The sequence below is a fragment of the Acinonyx jubatus genome, chromosome B4 (genome assembly GCF_027475565.1).
Source record: "Acinonyx jubatus isolate Ajub_Pintada_27869175 chromosome B4, VMU_Ajub_asm_v1.0, whole genome shotgun sequence".
NCBI classification, from domain to species: domain Eukaryota; kingdom Metazoa; phylum Chordata; class Mammalia; order Carnivora; family Felidae; genus Acinonyx; species Acinonyx jubatus.
The window spans coordinates 83,364,475-83,387,027 of NC_069387.1; the positions used below are offsets into that span (position 1 = coordinate 83,364,475).

The 22,553-nt window shown below is 38.3% G+C and overlaps 1 protein-coding gene and 1 long non-coding RNA gene across 4 annotated transcripts in view; one reads left to right on the top strand and one right to left on the bottom strand.

Annotated features, from left to right (window-relative positions):
* LRIG3 (leucine rich repeats and immunoglobulin like domains 3) overlaps window positions 1–476 on the bottom strand; it is a 51,735-nt gene extending 51,259 nt beyond the window's left edge. For both annotated transcript variants that reach the window (XM_015073260.3, XM_015073258.3), the window contains exon 1: window positions 2–476. In XM_015073260.3, the coding sequence (XP_014928746.2) occupies window positions 2–246 (245 nt within the window). In that variant the 5' untranslated portion in view covers window positions 247–476. The remainder of the gene's footprint in view (window position 1) is intronic.
* Window positions 477–1,404: 928 nt separating this feature from the next.
* LOC113602846 (uncharacterized) overlaps window positions 1,405–22,553 on the top strand; it is a 187,636-nt gene continuing 166,487 nt past the window's right edge. Inside the window, exons 1-2 of one of the 2 annotated variants that reach the window (XR_008300297.1) lie at window positions 1,405–1,492; window positions 13,476–13,568. This is a non-coding gene — a long non-coding RNA (uncharacterized LOC113602846). The remainder of the gene's footprint in view (window positions 1,493–13,475; window positions 13,569–22,553) is intronic. The other variant, XR_008300298.1, reaches the window with a different exon arrangement.

A 22,553-nucleotide genomic window follows, 5' to 3' on the forward strand; every position in this document is an offset into this window, starting at 1 on the left:
CAGCCGAGCGACCCACGGCGGGAGCGACTCGGGAAGGCGCGCCAGCCGCTGGCGACTGCAGTCCAGGAGGTCCCCGAGGCAGCGGCAGGGAGCGGGACACAGGCGCTCGGCGGCGACCCCAGAAGGCTTCCCGAGTGTCCCCGAGCCGCCGCGACCGCTGCCCTCGGCCGGGCCCAGCCGCCCCAGCACCGCGCACAACAGCAGTCCCAGCGCCACCGCCGGCGCGCAGAGCCTCGGCGCGCCCATCGCACTCTTGCGGCTTCTAGCTCGGCCCGGCGCTCCGCAGCCGGCGCGCGCTCGGGGCTCGGCACAAACTTGCAGCTGAGAGTGGCCGCCCGCGCTCGGGGCCGCGTGTGCGCGCCCTGTCCGGCGCTCCGCGGCAAACTCCTTTATTTTACGCCCCGCAGCGAATCCCTTTCATGCCCCGGAGCAGCGAGAGGAACACCGGAGAGGACGGCCAGCTGCGACGGCGCCGAAGCCCCTCTCGCCCGCAAAGAAACTTTTTGCCTCCTCCCCGCCGCGGTGCGTGAAGTCCCGGCGCGGTGGAGTCGGGAGGCGGGGCGTACGGAGCCGTCGAGCGCCCATTGGCCGGCCAGGCCCAGTCGCCCCGAGTCCACGTGACAACAACAGGGCTCTAGCCCCGGGCGGGAGCGCGGGAGAAAGTGGAGCTGAGATTGTAGGAAATTTGGAGTTAGAGTTTCCAGCCTCTCAGGCCAGCAGTCTCCACTACGTCCTGGGAAACATATATCAAATGGAGTTGAAGAGAAAAAGGGAGTGTGCAAACAACTGAACACATCATTAGGCCAGCTCTCGGAGTTGGAGGTATTTTGGCAAACTTGAGAGGAGTAAAGTTAGTCCTGTTATCAGGAAAGTTTTCAATTCCAAATTAAAAAAAAAAAATTAGAAATTATCCACAGATGTAACGATGGTTTCAGTAAAAATACGGTTCCTTTAACATTAATAATGGCTGATTTTTTCACACATATGTCAGCTCTAAAGATAAAAATAATAAAATGTAAAAGTCATGGCATTGGAAACGGTATATGGCGTGGAAATAGCCAGCCTTAGTGCATTGGGTCGAGCTGGGGGGAAATTCTGGGAAATGACCTTCCAGTAAACTGTGATGGCAATCGTAGAGCGTATACAATAGCTAGGAATAATAAAAATAGTCAACAGTCATTTCAAGGCAAAATGAAAACTAGGACCTTGGAGGAGGAGGTTAATATAGGCCCCATAGTCTGCCTGGGCTTTGAGTGATGACAAATTCTGATTGAGAATGCGATCAGGCTAAAAGTACTGGTATACCTGCTTAGCTAGGGGGTGTGAGGACGGGGGTTGGGGAGTGGGGTGGATTCAGGCATATAGGACTTCCCCAGTGAAGTCTGTGTCCTGACTTACTCCTGCAGGTGGTTGGGGCCACAGGATGTTGGAAACCTCGGAGATAATCTGTGAACATCCTCCTCCTCTAGGTGAGGATATATACCCAGAGAAGGTAACTAATCTGTTTGTGGTGAAAAAAGGAAGCTTATTTGAAACTTCAACTTCTGCGGTCGTTGTTTCTTGCAGGCCGTCTGCCAAAGCATTCCTTAGGGACTGCTTAAACTGTTCATTATTGAGGAGTGGACGTAGTTTGTCCAGTGGAGACTTTAACTCCAATTCCAGTGCTCTTTGATTTCTACTGCAGCAAACCACCTGTTAATAAGCACTCCCATTCTTGGGGGAGAGTAAACACTCACTTTGAAGTTGAAGAACACTTTAGATATGATATCCCATCCTCTTCCTTTCACTACTGTTAGTGTCAACTCCACCACTTTTTTGGATGATGTACAATTAAGAAATATTTATAACGATGTCATCTCGGTTTTGAATGATCGCTCCGCCTGCTTGGAGTGGTCAAGAAACACCACAGTTGTGCTGTGTTCAGCTCAGTCTCCCCCATCTATTTCATGTAAGGAAAATCAAGCTTAGTGCTTTGGAGTTTTTAGAAAGAAGTATGCCATTATACATGTGCCTTTATGTATAAGTGTGGCTTGCTGATTGACCTATCACCCATGTGATGGAAGCAGTCAGAAATTGGCTACCATTTGGGGGAAGTTTGGCTCATTTTCTTTCTCCGTTTTCTACTCTCCTTATTTCATTTTCTGTTCATTTCACTTACACCTATGTGCTGACATTTACCATATCCATATTTCCAGCCCACATCTTTCTCTTAAACTCGAGACTTACATATTCAACCCCTCTTAGGTATTCTCAAACTGGACGTTCAAATGTAACATGTTTAAGATTAAATTTCATCACCCCTGAACCTTACTCCTTTTCTTCATGAGTTGGACATCTCAAGGAATGATGAAACCTCCCTCTTTCCAGATGGCTACAACTCCAGAAACCTCATTCACCCTTAATAGTCCTCATTCTCACCACGACCTCTGCATTTGATCAATTAGCAAGTCCTGATGAAGCTAGCAACTAAATGTATATCTCCTCTCCATCTCCAGAGGTGTTATGCAAACTCAGACCACCATCAGCTCTTGCTTGGATTACCGCTATAGCCTCCTTCCTATCTGGCATTCCAGTCCTTTCTCCACAGTGCACTCAAGTGATAAGCCGAAAGATCATATCTGAGCCTGTGATTCCAATGCCTAATTCCTACTGTCCTCAGAGTAAAGTTTAAATTCTCTAGCATAATATAGTCTCTTTTTGTGTTTGGCCTCTACTCACCTCTTTAACTCATTTCATTTAATCGTGTTCATTTTACTCCAGGAACTACTGGCAATTCTCTTCCCATGCTGTGCTCTTTGCCTTGTCCCTCCTTCGTACCCTGGGGCCTCTGTCCCTCTTCTGTCTGGTTGGTTTGCACTTCAACTTAAGCACCCTTCTTTTGGAGAAGGCTTCCTTGAGTCCTATCCCTCCACTTCCAGCATATCCTTCCACTTCCAGCATATCCTTCCAGCATATCCACTCTTCACTGGAATGTAATTGGCCATTTTTACTCTGCTATTTCCTAGGTAATGCTTAGAATTTTCCATATAATCATTTTTCCTGTACATTCTTCAAGGGTTTTACCAGATATATATTAATTAAATTACTTAAAATTTCAGTATTTCAGTTTCTCCATCTGTGAGTTGGGAATACAATATATATATATTTTTAAATTTGACTTCTAGTATCAGTACACTGTATTAGCTGTCACCCTCTATTCCCTCTGTATTATTTAAGGACTAATAGCCATGACTAGCTGAAATCTAGAGGCTACCAGCCCCTCCCTAGTACACCCTTTGCATGTTTGCTCCTACCGGTAGGATCCATAGTAGTTCCAGACTTGTTTACATCTATAATTACCAAGCGAGTTAAATATTATGTTAGCCAAATAAATTTGAGTGCAATCAAAAAGTAGCTTTATTCCTTATAATGAATAATGATTTGGATATCTAATGAAGAATTTGAAACTGGAGAAGATTCTTAAAAGGTAATCGCTAAAACACAATGCCATCAGATTAGATATGGGCAAGACAATTGAATAACTGGGGAGAAATTATAGATTAGAAGATTTCTTCACACAGATTGCTTTGTAAGCATCTTTAAGTTCTTATTTCACTTCAAAGTAATTGTAATTGGGAATCAATCAGCAGAGGATGTTTTATGGATGTGGCTTACGTTTGCTCAGAACTTCACATGGTCTTTGAGCAAACTGTGAAGACATGGAAAGGTTTTAGCATACATTAAATATGGCTATTCTCCATCTCAATATGACCTCAACTATTCAGTCAATAGAAAGAGGAACTAGTTCTACATGGGAACTTTAAATCACCGTCATATTTTCAGAGACTTCTCAAACCCTTTATGAACCACAGGACGGAACTTCCATGGGGTTTCTGCTGAATGAGAATGTTCCTCACAGCCCTGTGCAGCTTCTTTTGTAAGTATGCAGACAATAGGAATGGAGGCAGAGTGCCAGGAAACATGGTCTGTAATAGAGGAGGAAAAGAACGTAAAACTTTGTTTAATCTTCCCAAATTTATCAGTGAATAGCAGTGATTCAGAAACCATCTTAATGTGTCATTGAATTCTCTGATCGTCTCATGACGTAGTTTATCTGTACACACACACATACAAATACAGTAGTATCACATGTTGATTCTCCATTCTTGTGGCTAATCTCTCATAAAAACAGATCTAGTATGAAGTAGCCAGATTCATTTTGAACGGAGGTCTTTTAACATTTGAATTAAGATGAGATCAAGTGTTGGATTTCTGTACTCCTTCAGAGGTTTACACTGGTTAACTGGGTAGTTGAAAATTGACTCTATTGGAAATGACCTAAATCACACCAGACAGTTTCTCATTTATAACTTTGTCCTGGTGAATGGCAATTCCCATCCGTTTTTAAAACAGCCTCCAGCTGCCCATTTTGTGGTCAGTATAACCCGGCCCCAGTTCTCTTTTCAGTTTTCCTGTTTTTTTTCTTTCTTTCTTTTCTCCTTCTGGCAAGTGTGAGACTTTCTTATCTTGAGTGTTGGCAAGGGCAATGACTCACCGATAAAAAGTAATAGAGGTGCTAAGCTGTCAGTTTTAACATCCCAGGGCAAGAATGAAAGCTAAACACTCAGTACTTGCTTTATCATGACAATGAATGGCACAGTTTGTGTAAGTGTGAACTGTGAAAAGGAAAAAGAGATAAGGCAAAGGAGGAAGAAAAGCACAAAAATCCCCAGATAATGATGCCAAAAGCAAATGTTGCTGTACTCTGTAACCTAACCATATCTTTTCCCATTCATTAAGGCATTTTAGAAGAAATAGATAACCCCCCTTTCTCACAAAAAAGTGCAATGTTTTACTTAGAGAACAGGAGACTAGAGTCTTAACTTTATAAAAGCTCTGCTATGAACGTGTCTTAACTCTTCAGGAAATATTTAGAAAAATGAAGATAGCCACCCATCTGTTTCTCTCAAGTTGGCCAACCATGCAATATTACTGTAATTGAAAACAAACAATGTTATCTTAACATTCTATTCATCCAACCCCAGATTACACATATGCTGTCTTTTATTTTACCCATTTCTCTGGTCACCCACTAGGAATAATATGTGCTCTGAGGAAAATTCATATCGTGGACAGAACTGGATACCCTGGAAATCACCTAGGTGTAGCCTGGAGCCATTGGGAGCTGGGAACCTTGAGGTAGGGGTGGGGAATGCGTGAAGGCTCAGGGCTGTGATCTCCCCTAGATTCTCCTCAGTGGTGTGTCCTTTCCCAGCAACAGATCCTTTCAGTGGTCTCCAGTTTCTCCATTTTTTAAGGGACTTCCGGATAGGTTCTCTTCTTTCAATGTCTGTTCTCTTCTTTTTCTGTAGCCGGCAGTAATACTAACTCCATGGGGAATCTCGATGCATAAAAAATAACCCACCCTGTCAGACATGCAGAATTCCAAACGCTTGAGAAATTGTTATAGAGGATGCAAGGTAGAAGTCTGATAGGGAGGTCATATACGCGGAAGCTTCGGCGTACCATACCTCGTCACATTGGCCTGTAAAACAGGTGAAGAATGACACATTTGCTGTACGGTAGTATTGTGTTACTACAAAGTCCTTCATAGATTCTAGTTCCTGTGACTTAACTCCCAAGTTGCTATTTTCTAATGATATTTCAGGGAAATAAAGTGAATTCACTATAGAAACATTCTCCTGCTGGGGTTTTTGACAATGGACTGTTGGAATTAAGGAAACCCTCAACTATTTGTCCTGAGAAAAATAATATTTAACTTTAAGATGGAGAACAACGACAAAAACATTTTATAACCTTAATAGAAGATCCTTAATCTACGTGTATGGCAGCATACTATACCTATCCTGAGATTTTTTTTTTAACGTTTATTTATTTTTGGGACAGAGAGAGACAGAGCATGAACGGGGGAGGGGCAGAGAGAGAGGGAGACACAGAATCGGAAACAGGCTCCAGGCTCCGAGCCATCAGCCCAGAGCCCGACGCGGGGCTCGAACTCACGGACCGCAAGATCGTGACCTGGCTGAAGTTGGACGCTTAACCGACTGCGCCACCCAGGCGCCCCTGCATATCCTGAGATTTTTAATAGGTCTTTTATTATGGCATATCAAAAAGTTACTGCATGACTCAATTTGTTATGATTTATCTTGTGAGGTCAAAAAGAATCATTAGGCATATTTACTGAAAAGATTCATATATACCCCCTGGAAACTTTTCTATAGAATATTTTTCTTCTACTTCTTGCATGAACAGTTGGCATATACACTATTCTAAGAATTAATATGCATTTCCAAAACATGAGAACACTCATAAATGAGTTACTTATTGCTTTTATTTATGGTTTCATCCTCTTACACATTCGATGTTTACTCAAGTCTATCAAATTATTAACGTGAGTGTGCCATGAACATTCTCAAAAATCAAGTCCCCTACATTATTAAAAACTCGGTTTCTATTCTTTAAGGATCCCTATCAAGCTACAGTGTTTACTGTATCATCACTCATAAGTATTTCAAATAGAGAATGAAGAAGAATTTTGGTTGTATGGGGTCGGTTTCAACACGGCATCATGCTCCTGTCATAGTAAAGACAGAACAAGTACTTTCCTGCTAAAATCTTAAGTTTTTAGCCCAAAGCTTTACACATTTCTGTTGTTTATACATACATAAAGAAAGATTCCCTCAGAAACATTGACATGGAGCTTGAAGACGCTTTCAAAGGCACCTTACTTATTGGCTTGCCCCGGGCACAACCATGTCTGCGGCAGGCAGCCTCCTCCACTCCCATGGCAATTATTTCAGAGTTGAACACCTTTTTCAGTCAGAGCCTTCATCTTTAAAGCCCACACAAATAAATTCCTCCTGGTCTCTTGCTGTCTGTCATTTGAGCTTTTCTGTTTCTTCTGGGCAAAATAGAAGCTATTCCCAGAAATATTCCTTAGTTTTCCTCTTTGCACATTAAATAATTACAATTCTTTCTAACTCTTTCTCACAAGCAGTACCCTTCCTCTATCTAACACCCTCATGAGGATCAAAAATGTCTGTTTTTTGGTTGCCTTGCGTAGGTGAGTATGGCAAAATAGAAGTAGGAGACTCCTGGGACTCCACAAGTGAGGCTATTCAACCTTTGTCAAGCTTTCGCTATTCTTCCAATTTGCTAAACATTTACTGTGTATTAACTCATTTATTGCTTACCACCACCATGTATGATGTCATCCCCATGTGGCAGATAAGGAAACTGAGGTATGGAGATGCTAAGGAATTTGCCTATGTCGGAATTGGGATTCCAACCCAGTTAATCTTAACTCCACAGTGTACTCTCCTAACCACTATGCTACACTGCTTTCCACTAGAGTCAGAAGAAGCAAGTTTCCGAAATGCTCCAGAGAAGGGGTTTCCAACTGGTAGATTGGGATCAAGACGGGAAGCATGCCTGGCATTTGCCTGGTAATTCTTGAGGATGCTTGACTGCAGTCATTGTTTCTCCTTTCCTTCCTTCCTTCTTCCTTGCTTTCTTCATTGATCCAAGTTTAGGGGGAAAATTGTCTTACGCAGATATATGAATAAGTCACCTCATATTCTGATCATAAAGGTTAACATCCCTACCCTAGTTTCAGAGTACTCCTTCAAATGTAACCATTACAGATTAACCATATGTGCTCAGGCAGGACTGTCCCCCCTAAAGTTCTCCTCTGCAATGTCACTACCCCCTCACCTCCAGGAGTGTTGCATCAGGTGTCATTGGCATTTTAGAGTCAGTGTTGTAGGAAAGTACTTATGACTTGCAGGAGAACCTAGGTGGTTGGTAATCAGAAGAAGGAAAAAAATGTGGAAGGGAGACAGGTTTGGCTTTCTTTACAATTTTGTCTAGGGCTGCACCTAATTAGGGGAACCATGGATGGGATACATTTGTCCAAGAAGCCCAGAGAAAGGAAATATTAATACTAGAGATTATATTTCAGCTGTTGAGATGGTTTTCATGTGGTAGCAGAATTTTCTTTTAGCTTTTGGCTTATTAGCTAATGCTCATTTTTATGCTTTTCTACCTCTTATACAGGAGAATTGTTCTTAATGTGTCCCCCAAATTGGCTGATTTTGAATTCTAGTTTCCCAAGCAGTTTTGTTTTAAAGGCTGCCCTTTAAGTCCGTTGTCCCAGGAACATCTCAGAGGCTATAGGGGACTGTGCTCAAGTTCTCACAGTCTTTCTCACATTCAAAGATAAAACTCAAGGTATGAGATAGTAATTCTTATTATCTTCATTTACGCTTATTAAGCCATCTATCACCATGACGAATAGTTTCTATTATGAGTAATAGAGTAGACAACGTGAAAATGAACTTACTGGAGTTTTGATTAAAAATCTATATTTTTCTAATATTGTAAGCAAAGGTGCTAGCGACACAAGTTCCCCTGGGTTAAAAACTGTGAATTCATTTTTTAATTTTTATTATCATCTAATATTAAGAGCTCTCATCTACGATTTTATGAGTTTGTACACAAAACTAATTCATATAAAAGTATATTGATTTTTTCCAGGTATTTCTTAAATATGTTAGGAAAATAAAACTTATTTCAACAGTTTTTCCGAGAACATTAAATCATTTAATGCAGTGGTAAAATTTGGAAAAGCCAAGACCTATCTTAAAAACAGGAATTTGGATATAATCTTTATTTCAGCTAATGAGAGTATACCATAGGAAGTTAATGAAAGCATGAATAATTAATTACAGTAAATACTGATGGATCTGTCCCAAAAGGATTCATAGCATTAGAAGTTGATGAGCATTTTCCTGAAGTTTGTGATTATTCATTGAAATTGATATGCTTGTAAAGGGAACAATAAAATGTACTATATTTTTTTCCTTGTAACTTTGGATCTTTTCCTATAGTTTTAATGAGAGTACATGCTAAATGTCTCAAGGTGAGGGTAGAATTCTCCATCTTGTTAGTAATTATACTTGACTTCTTGTGATCCAATACGAGAATGTTGGAAACAAAATTATGCATAATTTGAACATACTGATTGCAGTCACAAAAGCTCTTTCTAAAATTTTTGCCATAGGCAAAAAAAAATTTTAAATCAGCTTTTATAAAATCACTCAAAGGTAGCATGCTTGCTTCCATTAAAAATAACTAAATTATCCTAAGGCAATCCATATTTGGTAACTACAGTTACTTCTTTAAGATGTGTTTTATGTGTGACTAGATCTGAAATTAAGAGCAATCTGTTTCTTAAAACTGATATGTAAAAAAAATAAAGGGTTTAGGTCAGAGAATCTTTAAAATATCTCGTATTTTTGTCATCCTTTGTTCTAAAACTTTATACTGAATATGATTCCTCTGTGTACTATTAGAAGGCACAGGATAAAACAAAAGTACTGATAGATGGTAGTGTTTCTCCAAGGGTGATCATTATAACTTTAGCATCAGACCCAGGGAAGGAGGCTCAATAAACAAAAAGACTATTTGGCCCTTTTCTCAACTTAACTGAATCAGAAATTCTATCGATGGGTTCTGGGGATCTACATTTTAACACACCCTCCAAAGTTTGGGAATCTGCAAGTTGCTACTCTGGAATTGTGGGGGACCAATTCTCCTATTACCATGTAGCCTTTTTAGAGTTTCATTACATGGGTGATGAAACCCTTACCATGAATTCATGAAACTCCTCTCTCTTTCTACCCTGTTCTGTCAAATACATAACTGAAACTTACAGAGTATGGAAAAGGATACTATGATTCTATCTTGAATAATCATGGTTGCCTAGGACCACTATGGAAATTTGGCAACAAAGAGGCATACTTTCCCATACGTTTACATGGACAAGGATACATTCTATGGTGCCAAGCAATAGATCTTTGTATGCTATGTAATGATACATAATATGCTGCTGTACAGACCAATTTGTACAATCAGCTAACACTGAAATATCATGTATCTCAACAGGCCACACTATTCAGTGATCTATTTATGCTAAAGGCTAAAGAAGAAGGACTTAAATAAAAGTTATGGAAAATCTAGAGATCAGGAAGTTCCTGACTATATTTCTGTAACAACACTTGTCAGGTGTGTGTGTGTGTGTGTGTGTGTGTGTGTCTTCCTTATGATGTGAGCTCCTTGCATCTTGGAAGCCAGGAACTGTCTTACTGATTTGATTTGTGATTTGATCTGCCATTTCAACTAGTGGCACCTGGTTCTTCTCCGCTCTTCTCTTTCTCTCACAGTTTACAACTCCTCTCCCACATCAGCGAGTCCTGTCAATTCTATTTTCAAAATATATGACGATTCTCACCAGTTTCCACACCTCTATTCCCATGACCCAGTTCTAGCTATCATTGTCTGCCTCCTGGATTAGTAGGAAAACCTCTTACCCAATCTCTGATGCCACTCTTGAATTCCTATAATCAGTTCCCCACAAAACAGTTCAGACCTTCTTAAACATAAACCAGACTCCTCTACAGACCCCTCTACTCTGCCCAATTCATAGATTCTCTCACACTTGAAATTAAATCCGAAGTTTTCACCTTGGTGTGGTCTGCAAGGCCCCATAGGAGCTGCTTTCTTCCCCAACCTTATCTCCCACTCCTCTGCTCTGATTTGTACCACTCTCCCTCTGGCAACACCATACTTGGTCTCACTCTTACTTCTGGAACATACCAAGGTTATTCTCACCTGAGGACAGTTTCAATTGCTGTTAATTCAGTCAGGCCTAGGCTGTGCTTCCTTGATCACCCCCTAGTTCATTCTCTCCTCATTAAGGTCTCTGCTCAAATTTCACCTCCCAGAGAAACTTCCTTCCACAGCTTCAAAATAACCTCCCTCTCCTCCCTCCCTGTCCCTAGACAAGCTCTAGTTCTTGGCCTGTTATTTTATTTCCTTGTATTATCACTACATGAAATTACATTATATGTGTTTTTTTTCTTTTCTTTCTTTCTTCCTTTCTCCTTCCTCCTTCCCTCTCTTTCTTTTTTCTTCCCTCCTTTCCTTCCTCCCTCCCTCCCTCCCCCTCCCTCCCTCTCTCTCTCTCTCCCTTTCTTTCTTTCTTTCTTTCTTTCTTCTTTCTTTCTTTCTTTCTTTCTTTCTTTCTTTCTTTCTTCCTTCCTTCCTTCCTTCCTTCCTTCCTTCCTTCCTTCCTTCCTTCCTTCTTCCTTCCTTCCTTCTTTCTTTCTTTCTTTCTTTCTTTCTTTCTTTCTTTCTTTCTTTCTTTCTTTCTTTCTTTCTTTCTTTCTTTCTTTCTTTCTTTCTTTCATGTTTTTCATCAGAAGGTAAGCCCCTTGGCCAAGTGGGAACTTGGTCCTGTTTACCACTGAAACTCCATGCCTAGAATATGTCTGGCATGGCATAGTAATCAGTGAAACATCATTAAATGTCTGTATCCCCAGAGCAATTACATAATCAGAGGTTTATATATGGGGCTAAATGTCTCACAGAATGGCTATTAGAAGCTTTGTGTTTCCAGTTACAAATATTCACCTTAAACAGAATGTGCCCCTTGCACGTAAGTGCTCTTACCTGGTCCTACCTCTGCTTCCTTGATCATATTTTCCATCATAACAGATTTGTTTTCTCATGTTTGGATGAATGAAAGTCAAGTAGAAGCAAGTTCTTATTAAATAAAAAGCAATTTGGGCTTGTTTGAAGCCTATAAAATAATCATAAAATTAATTTTGCCCAACAGAAGGATATAGGGTGGCATCCAAATTATCATGAAGCGAGACAGTATCAGAAATAAGACAATAGAGACTTAGTAATAGGCCTTTTTCACTTGTTTCTCTCTCTCTATGTCACTGAGAACCTAAATACCCTGTATAATAACCCACCTGTTATTGGTATCCTTTCCGTTACAATTTCAGATTCCTCCTCATATTCTCAGGGGATACCAATTTAGGTTTTAGGCACTAATTGCCTCACTGTCACATTTCTTTATGGAAATGTGTCTTTATGGGACATTTTAAAACCTGCATAAATGAAAAGCTGAAGAATCCCAGCCAGTACAGTGGTCTTGTAGAAAGGTGTCTACCTAGTCATACCTTAAAAAAATACCTTAAAAATATCATCTGCTATTATAGGAGCAGAAGTATGGCTTCTGACAACATTATCCAGAGTGGGAAATAATGGTAATGATTAATGCAAGTGAAACAATAAAATGGCTCCATGTTACAGTCCCCCTCCCCCTTAGAATTCAGTTAGAGGATAATTTCACACTGGTAGACAACTGCTTCCCACATGTGAATTACAGTTCAACTAGACCAATGATGTCATTGACATGGAATAAAGAGTGCTGTGATTTTTAGTGATAGCTATTTCACCACAGCTGTGAGCAATGTGTTCCATAAAGACTGGTATAATTCTCCCAGGAGCCATGTTAAAACCTCACTCTTGCCACTCTTTAGTAAAATATAATGATTAAAAATGGATGCTAAAGACATTTACCCACAAGGTCAGTATTTTATGTATTTCCTAGTTAAAAAAAGTTTCTGATATTATTATATATATGATACATTAGGCTGGTGTCCAGTACGTGCTTTATTATTAAGCAAGTCTGCAAATTCAAATAAGAAGGTGATCAAATACAATAAGGGTGATTTTCTGGTTTGAAATAAAAGTATAAGCACATGGTGCCTTTGAACTTTAAATATTTGAAGAAAAATAGCCTGGGTCAAAGGTAGAGCCAGATTTTTTTTTCCTTAAAAGCTTTAAGATTGCCTACTCTTATTTTGGTTGGATTAAAGCAAATCGTTAGCATTACTATAACCCTGGTCAGAGCTGGCCTTGGGGGGATGGCTGTGTGCCCAGCAGACCCGTTCTGAGGGAAAACGGCCATGGTGGCCTCTCCACAGGTGTCCTCCATGGGGCACAGTTTTCTCCTTGTGGGGTCTCAAGGATTCACCATTGAATTTTCATTGAAGAGAGAGATTTCCCAAAATGGGAAAAGGAAAACAACACCCAGCAACTGAATATATATTAAGTAGCTGTATTTAGCATAAAGTGAAGTCATTCCGTGTGTTTAGTCCTTCACCTGTACACGCCACATCTGATGTGATGTGACTGAGCAGATTGCAGACTTTGCCCGAGACATCTGTCTGTCCAGGTCCTAGTTGGCCACATTTTGCAGAAAGACCATTTATTCAGGTCATTGCAAAAATAAAGCCTCCTGGGTTGGGTTTATTATAGAGGGAAGGATGGTTATCCAGGAAGGTTGAAGGCTCAATAGTGAATGTGGAAAATGCCTTTGCTGTGTTCTGAGCTTATATATTCATGAGCTCTGAGAATGCGTAAATTATTTCTAAAGTATTTATCATGATATCCCCTGAATTTAGACAAGTGCCTAGCACCTAGCATGTTTTATATGCTGAAAAGGGTTGTGTGTATGTGTGTGGGTTGAGATGGATAAAAGGAAAAAGGAAGAGATAAAGTGGGAAAATGAAAACGATGCTGAGTATCAGTTCTAAAAAGTGGTATGTGGCCATTTTCAGAGAACTACATGGATCCCTGAACTGGAAGAATAGGCTGGTGAACAGAGGACAGATCGATGTGAGTTTTCAAGACTAGGCGGTGCACTCTGCAAGGTAAGGATATTGAATGCTCCTCCCAGTTTGGAAACAGGGCTGGCCTGACAGTTGACAGAAACCATCCGTGACAGGGACAATGGACGCAACAGACACCTTTGCTCCTGTGGTAAGTCCTGCTCAGTAACACCTGCCTCGCTGCCCAGTGCATTTTTTCCTTGTGGTATCCCCTCCTACTTTCCCCACTAGAGTGCACATAAATCTTAAGAACACCATGGATTGGCCTCTAGGACTGGGATATGTAGAGTGGTTTCCAAAGACACTTAATTTGCAATCAGGAAGTAACTCAGACATCAAGCTATTTTGGCTTAATTATGAAAAAAAAAGATCTCTGACAGCTACAAGTGGAAAGTTCTTGGGATGGGACAGCTTTTAATAGCTCCAGACTTGGCAACCTTCAAAAGAAGTGCTGCCAGGTCTTAATTTTAAAACTAAGCCTATATTTATGCAACATTTAAACAACTGGCTAATTTAGTGAACTATCGTCACAATTTGATTTGACGACTTGTAGATGAACAGACCTTAGATTAACTATTTCACCTTCCAATCACTTGTCAAGATGTTGCAAAAGGAAGCTGATTTCTGTTTCACACAACTGAGATTTATGGTATCATTAAAGAGCCAAGGTTCAATGACTTTAAACTGTGCTTGAATAATGACATAAAACACTGTGTTACATTAATAATGGTGGGGATATGAAGATTTGCTTTTAAACTTAGTGTGACTTTTTGGCTTTTACTTTAGTGACATATTTATCAAAGATAAGTCTGTGCTGAGTGTTCAAATGTGCTTTTAACCAAGCTTTTATCTTAGAAAACTACAGCAGTCTTTTTATTTTGCATTTTGTGATGTTAATCTCTTTCCTCTGATTTACCCTATACTGTTAAGGAAATCTTAAATATTATTGCATAGTGTAATTTTCCTCCTTAAAAACTTTAATGCTGTATATATGTACAGATATTATCATACATATATCTAATTGGACATATGAAAAATAATAAAATTATGGATAGATATACACAAAGGTAATGGATATGGAAGATTTGATTGCATTTTAAAATTCTTGTTTCTTATCTGTGTTGTTCTATTTTCTGCAAGGGGCACATCTGGCCTATGTAAAAACGTTTTTAATTTCTTTTTATTTTTAAAAATTTCCATAAGGCCCACTGCCTTGGTTAAAAAAGAAACAGTAAAAGTAAAAAAAAGTAGAAAAAGTAGAAAGCACATAAGAGTACAGAAAAAATCCAAACATGGTAGTAATTATATCATAATCAATGTAAACAAGTTAAATTCTTCAGTTAAAAACAATCTCAAATTGAATTTTAAAACAAATACAAAAATCAGCCATATTCAGTTCATGGGAGATACACTTAAAACATTCAGATAAAGGTTTAAAGTCAAGGGACAGAAAAAGTTCGTTTACCTCTCAGTGGTAAACTAAACAAATTGGTGTAGTTATTGTATTGTCAGAAAAAGGAAACTTAAAGTCAAGAAGCATTCCTAGAGATGAATACTTCAAATCACCTCTCAGATATGAGTTCTATATTTTTTGAAGTTTATTTATTTTGAGAGAGAGACAGAACACATGAGCAGGAGAGAGGCAGAGAGAGAGGGAGAGAAAAAGAATCCCAACCAGGCTTTGCACTGCCAGTGCAGAGCCCAATATGGGGCTCGGACCCATGAAATGTGAGATCATGACCTGAGCCAAAGTCAGGAGCTCAACCCTCAACTGACTGAGCCACCCAGGTGCCCCAAGAGTTCTATTCCTTTTAAAGTAGTCTTCATGCCCAATGTGGGGCTCAAACTCACGACCTCAAGATCAAGAGTTGCATGCTCTACCAGCTAAGTTAGCCAGGTGCCCCTAACAGTTTTATTTTTATATGCACCTAATAATATAGTCTCCATTTGCACTAGAAGTTTTTATAATATGTATCTCAGTAGTAGATCAAACCATCAGCAAAGCTATGTAAGATTGAAGCGTACAGTTAACAAGTTTGATCTGTTTAACATTCAGGGAACGTTACACTTTACAGTTGGAAAATAAACATTGATATCATACAACTCATATTTCCTAAATCCAATGAAGTTGGAAATTGGTAGCAATTATGAATCTAGGGAGAAAAAAAAACATACTGAAACACTTAATACTTTTTCAAAGAACCAATAGATTTCTAAAATTCATAATCAAAATTATAAATATTTAGAACTAATTGGTAACAAAAATATTATATAATAAAAATTTGGGGTAGAAACTAAAGTAACTTTTGGTATAGGTTTTATAGCCGTAAGTACTTACATTAGAGGTAGGCTCAAAATTAACGATCTAGGGGCGCCTGGGTGGCGCAGTCGGTTAAGCGTCCGACTTCAGCCAGGTCACGATCTCGCGGTCCGTGAGTTTGAGCCCCGCGTCGGGCTCTGGGCTGATGGCTCAGAGCCTGGAGCCTGTTTCGGATTCTGTGTCTCCCTCTCTCTTTGCCCCTCCCCCGTTCATGCTCTGTCTCTCTCTGTCCCCAAAATAAATAAACGTTGAAAAAAAAAATTTTAAATTAACGATCTAGTAATACAAGATGGTTTAATATTAGAAAATAAATCAATGTAATTTACTACATTAGTAGATTAAAAGAGAAAAAGTGTTTAATTATATGAATAAAGACAGTAAAAAAAAATTTGACAAAATTCAACATTCATTCATGATCATAGGTCTTAGCAAACTAGGAGTTTGGAGCTTCCTTAACCTGAAAAATGTCATATACAGAAGTGTACAGAAAATGTCATATTCCATGTCAACTATAAGAAGCATTATTTTTATAATTCAGAACAAGCCAAAGATGCCTACTCTCATTGCTTCTAACCAATGTTAAACCATTAAGAGTTTTGCAAGTTTATTTGGTACAAAAATTAAAAGACAAAACTCAATTCTATATCTGTGCACCTATAAAAACCAGGAAAGGTAGTTAAAATAAAATGGAAAAACACGTTCTTTCTAATGTCTCCTGAATCAATAACAACAAGTAGCCACCATTACCCGCAACAAAAAACCTACCAAAATATGATGCCTTTTATGGAGAAAATCGTAATATTTTATTGTAAGATATTAAATAAGACCTAAGTAGGAACATATATACTATGTTTTCAGGTCCTATATTACGAAGAAGAGAATTCTCTTGAATTTTAGCTAAAATTCAAAGTAATTCCAACTTGATTTTTCATGGACTTGAATAAACTAATTTTAAAATGTATGTGGGAGAGCAGAGATGAACAATGTGGTGTTACTTGCACAAGATGTTGCGATAGTGTATATTGTCACAGAGAAAAACCAGTGGACCAGTGGGACCAAATAAGGGATCTAGACACAGATCCTTCCTGATTTAAAGTGTGACCTTTGGAAATAAGTGGGAAAAGAAAGAACAATGTTATAAATGATGCTGGGAAACATTATAATTCCTGTGGAAAAAATAAAATTGAGGCCTTGTCTCCTCCCATACACAAAAATTAATTCTGGGGGGCTAAAGACTTAAATGTGAAATGCAATCTTTGAAACAAATGCTTTGAGAAGACAATAGAATAGAATGTCTTTATTTTTTTAATTTTTTTTACTTTTTAATTTTATTTTTGAGAGAGACAGAGTGGGAGCGGGGGAGAGGCAGAGACAGGGAGACACAGAATCTGAAGCAGTCTCCAGGCTCTGAGCTGTTGGCACAGAGCCTGAAGTAGGGCTCGAATTCATGGACTGTGAGATCAGGACCTGAGCCGAGGTCAGATGCTTAACCTACCGAGCCACCCAGGTGCCCTAACAGAATATCTTTATATTCTGATATTGGGGCATGGAAGCATCTCTTAGGATATTTAATATGCATTTGAATTAAATATTTTAGTTTAGCAGAGACACCATAAATAAAAAGAGTAAAAAATAAGCCAGGGACTAGGGTGAAATATTTCCAATATATGTCACTGAGAAATGATTGCGAACTAGTGTGTGTAAAGAATTCCTTCAGCTCAGAAAGTTGGGAAGAAAACCCAACAAAACCTAATAGAAAAATTGGCAAAGGACATGAATAAACATTTCACACAGGAAGAAACAGCAAAAGCTCATAAGCATATGAAAAGATGATAAACATCATTAGTAATTAAATCAAATTCAATTTAGTATATTTATATGTCAAACCACAATGAAACATTTCATATGCAGCAAATTAGCAAAGATTTTAAAAGTCAGAAAATACCAAGTGTTTACAAGGATATAGAATAGGGGTGGCAAACTTTTTCTGTAAAGAGCCAGATAGTAAATATCTTAGTCTTTGCAATTTATAAGGTCTCTTCTCTGAGTAACAACTCAATTCTGCTGTTGATTCACAAATGCCACCACAGATCATGCATAACCAGTTGGTGGCTGTATTTCAATCAATCTTTATATATAAAAACAGGTGGTAGGCTTGATTTGGCTCATGGGCTGTAGTTTCCTGACCCTTGATGTAAATGAAAGAGAAATCACATGAGAGTATACGTTGATATAAATCTTTTGAAATTATAAACAGAAGAGTCTATGCACAATCCACGCCTACATATGTAATGTAGAGTAACCCCAGCATACGGACACTGGAGGCCCATGCAAGAATGTTCATACCAGGATGTTTACAGTAGCAAAATATGAGAATCATCTCAAGTGTATATCACCAATAACATGGATGCATTTATTTTGAAGTAGTCATGCAGCAAAACACTCTACAGCAGAGAACACAGATGAACCACAGCTCTATGGATGCGTCTTGAAATCAGTGTTGAAAAAAAAAAAAAGTAGGTCACCAAAGAATACAGTATGATCCCATCTGAATAAAGTTCAAGAGAGGCCACACTAAAAACATATATTTTTTAGAATCATGTGCGAGGTGACAAAACGAAATGGAGAAGCAATAGAATGATTATACAATATGCAGGACAGTGTTCACCTCTTTCAGGAGGGATGGGATATGATCTTGGAAGGCCACACAAAGGTTTCTAAAGTACTAAGGCTGTGCTGTTTCTTAACTCAGCAGATCTTTCAGTTGGTTTTCATTTTATTCTTTAAATGCTAAATATATATGTTATGTACCTTTGTCTATGTGGTATTTTGTAAGAAAATATCATTTTAACTACGGTGTGTGATCAAGTAATGTTTCAGGAAGATGACTCTGGCTGAAGTATTCAGGACAAACCTGAGAGGAGGAACTATCAGGCAAACTAGAGTATTGCATGTATAGGGGACAGATGTAAAGATCTTGGGTGGATACGATGGGAAGAATGGATGAATCCAGTGACTTTTTGTTGTTGATGATGTTGTTAACGATTTGGGTCTCCTTTATACTTTCTGAGTACTTAATATAAATATTTAAGAAAATGACGAAAAAAACTATTGAAGAATGTTTGAGTAATCTAGCCAAGTAATTTCCCCCCAGAAGAGCCTAAATGAAAATGTTTACTGGAAAAAGCACAAAATAGAAGGAACAAACAAAAATTTGTGTTTAAAATTCCCAAGGAAAGTTGAACAGAATTTGTTTTGCCATAAAATAATAAAAGGTCATATTAATATTATTTAACGTACAATGGAGAAACACCTGGCATTAGACAAATGGTAGCTGCTTAGAATTCGGAAACATGGGAAGAAATGTGATTATCTTACTATGGTGGTTAAAAGCGTGGGTTCCAATACTGGGCGGTGTTTGGCAATGTTTTTAATGTTTCTAAGGCTGAGTTTCCAATCTGTAAAATGGGTATAATGATATCTATTTCAGATAGTGTTTGTGGGGCTTACTGTAATGCTTGTATGTGCTTACTGTATTACGTAACACACAATAAACACCTGGTAAGTGACAGGCAACAAAAATTATAATGATATTTTTTGTAAACATGATTAGGTCTTTTACAAGAAATAACTGGTAAGTTTTTTTCCTAATACTTTTATAATAATATTTTTGCAAATGGAACTATTAGCCACGTGGCTTTGCTGCTTTGCTGTTATGGCTCTTTTCCTCCATGACTTTAAAGAAACTGAGTAATACAACTGGACTTATTTTAACTCATACTTTGATACATTTATTTTTCTCTCAATGACCTTGGAAAGGGCAAATTCACTGAGTAAGACTAGTTATGATTCCATAGAACATAGCTCACACTTCTGTGATTTGGGGTGTACCCTTAGAGAAAAACATTGAACTTACATACCTCACTCCTACCGTCTGTAAGAGGTAGATGGGTAAAAGCTGAGTTTATGTGCATTTAAATTCTGAGTTGTAAGCTTCTCTTTCCTGTGGGAAGCTCAGTTATAATATAAAGAGTGTGTGAAAGAAAGGAAAGTAAACCCTTGCAAAGGAAGGAAGACTCACTGTTTGGAGTGAATAATTTAAATCAATTGTCTATACAACTCAAATTGTGCTGATAATAGTTGAATTTCCTGCTTTATTTTTTATTGGGTACATTCAATCCTTAATGGCTCAAAACTTTTTTCCCCCATTTAATAGTATGAACAATAAAGTCATGTCTTAGCTACATGAATGGGGATTACTTTAGGATTTAAAGATATGCATTGCCTTGGGAGAAAAACATATAACCTTCAAGGTGAAACTTGATATATTGCCTTTAAATTATTAATTATATTTTATGGAGATACTATTTCAATCTCACTTGACTTTTGAATTCGATTATTTAATGCTTGGGGCTATACACAGCTACTATAAGAAATTATCTTCAGAAATATTTTAAAAGAAAATGGAAACTTTGCTTCTTTATGAAAAACCTGAAAAATCTGTCTAGTAATTTTCTCAAACTAATTAAGTAGGTGATCTGTTAATTGTCATATTTGTAATATTTTAATAGTAAGTTACTAATCACCAAGCTAACGTGTATATAGTATCTAATTTGCAGGTGGTTTTCGTATGTTTTACATAAGAGGGAAAATTAGATTTTCTTTAAGATGTAGCCAGTCTTTGTAATTTTGGGGGGTGTATGGAGGGTAGTGGTAGGCTTGTCACTTCTAATTATAAGTTGTTTTCATTCACTTGCTCTTCTTACATAGGTTTTCATATGTCAATCTAAGTAAATAATGAGAAAAGATCAAATAAATACACATGGGATATCAGAGACATTCTTGCCAAGGAATGCATTCTTTAGAAAAATTTCACGACAATATCTCACAACATCTTTCACAACTAGGAGAAAATAGATGACGAACAAAGCCATGTTTACATAGATTAAAAGCATGGATACATTCAATCATAACAATTAAAAAAATCAGTATAAGATCCAGTTAAAGTAACTTTTTATGACTTCTTAAAACAAAGGATCTAAATGCATGTTTTAGGTTTTGAAAGTTGTATACAGAGGAGCCAATCTCAGTGTCAGTTTGGTAGGATACACATCCTCATGAAAGTGGACCAAATGGTTACAATGCCCATATCTCTCTCGGATGGGTGACACAAGAAGTGGTAAGCCATGGACTGAATTGGTATCCCTGTTCACTCAGACTGTTTACTGTCTCTCAGTGATGAAGGCTGGAGGAAGAATGACAGGCCAGAAAACCCAAGAGTGTGTTAGTAAATTAAGTGAAAAATAAGAGATAGGCTCAAGCTTATTTACTCCACAGCAATATGAACATAAATGACAGAATCCAAACTTCACCAGATTGAGAAATGATTATAATGGCCAATACATTTTAATGCTTATGATACACTAGAAACTTGACTAAGAACTTTAAATTTTTTATATGTTTTTATTTTTGAGAGAGAGAGAGAGAGAGAGAGAGAGAGAGAGAGGACTAATGAGGGAGGGGCAGAGAGAGAGGGAGACACAGAATCCGAAGCAAACTCCAGGCTCTCAGCTGTCAGCACAGAGCCTGACGCAAGGTTTGAACTCATGAACTGCGAGATCATGACCTGAGCCGAAGTCAGATGTTTGACTGAGCCATCCAGGCACCCCACTGACTGAGAACTTTCTATCTCTCATACCATCTCTCGATCCTCTTGACAACACTGAATTATTATCACCATATTATGAGGAAGGAACTGAGGTCAAGGGAAGCTAAATAAATTGGATTGAAATCACAAGTTCAGTAAATGAATGAGCTAGGTTTTGAACTCAGGTCTCTGATTCCAGTCTATATTTTAAACCTCTTACTGTGGTTCTGGGATAAGAGAAGACTACATTCCTCTCAGTGTAGGAGATCATCCTACTGTGAGACCAGGAGTTAAGCATTCATTTGATACTAACATTCTTGGTCAGTTTGATTTCAGGATCTAGTAAAATATTTGTGTCCTCTGGGTGATCAATGGTAAATATGAAAGCTCTGATAAGAAATCTTGCCTGTTATCATTTAGATAATCTGAAGAAAACATTCTTTAAATGTTCCATCTGTTAGCTAAAGGTTCTTTTTATGAATAGCTATCAGATTTCCAACTGCTGATGGACGTCCAGCAAGGGTATCAGAATAAAGTGTCCCCAAAGAGTTCATTTTAGGGAAGCAGTGAAATAAATGTGGGAATATGCACTAAGTCAATTATCGCAGCCATTTTAGATGATAGTGTAAAGTCTGTGTAGCATCATAAAGGAAAATGATGAAAATAATAATTAGCATATGCAGAATACAAGGTGCATATATGGTATGATCATGGCTGTATTTTAACAGGCACTCCTAGAAAATGCAAAAATACATCAAATGCTAACAAATGGTTGTGTCAAGTCGTTGGGATTTTTTTTTCTCTAATTATAAGTCTTAACTAATGTACTTAAATTCCTTTTAAAATAGGAAAGAATGAATAAATAGAAAAACAAAACAGAAAAGCAAGAATGTATTTGAAAGAGACATTTAAGGTTTGTAATCCACAGAGTGTCTTGACCTGTGGATGTGGTTGATGATCAAAAAGGAGGAGCCAAAGATGATTCCTGGTTTTTCTGAACCATCAGATGCATTCTCCAAGATAAGAGGAGGAGCAGATTTGGAAGGAAGATGCCTGAGTT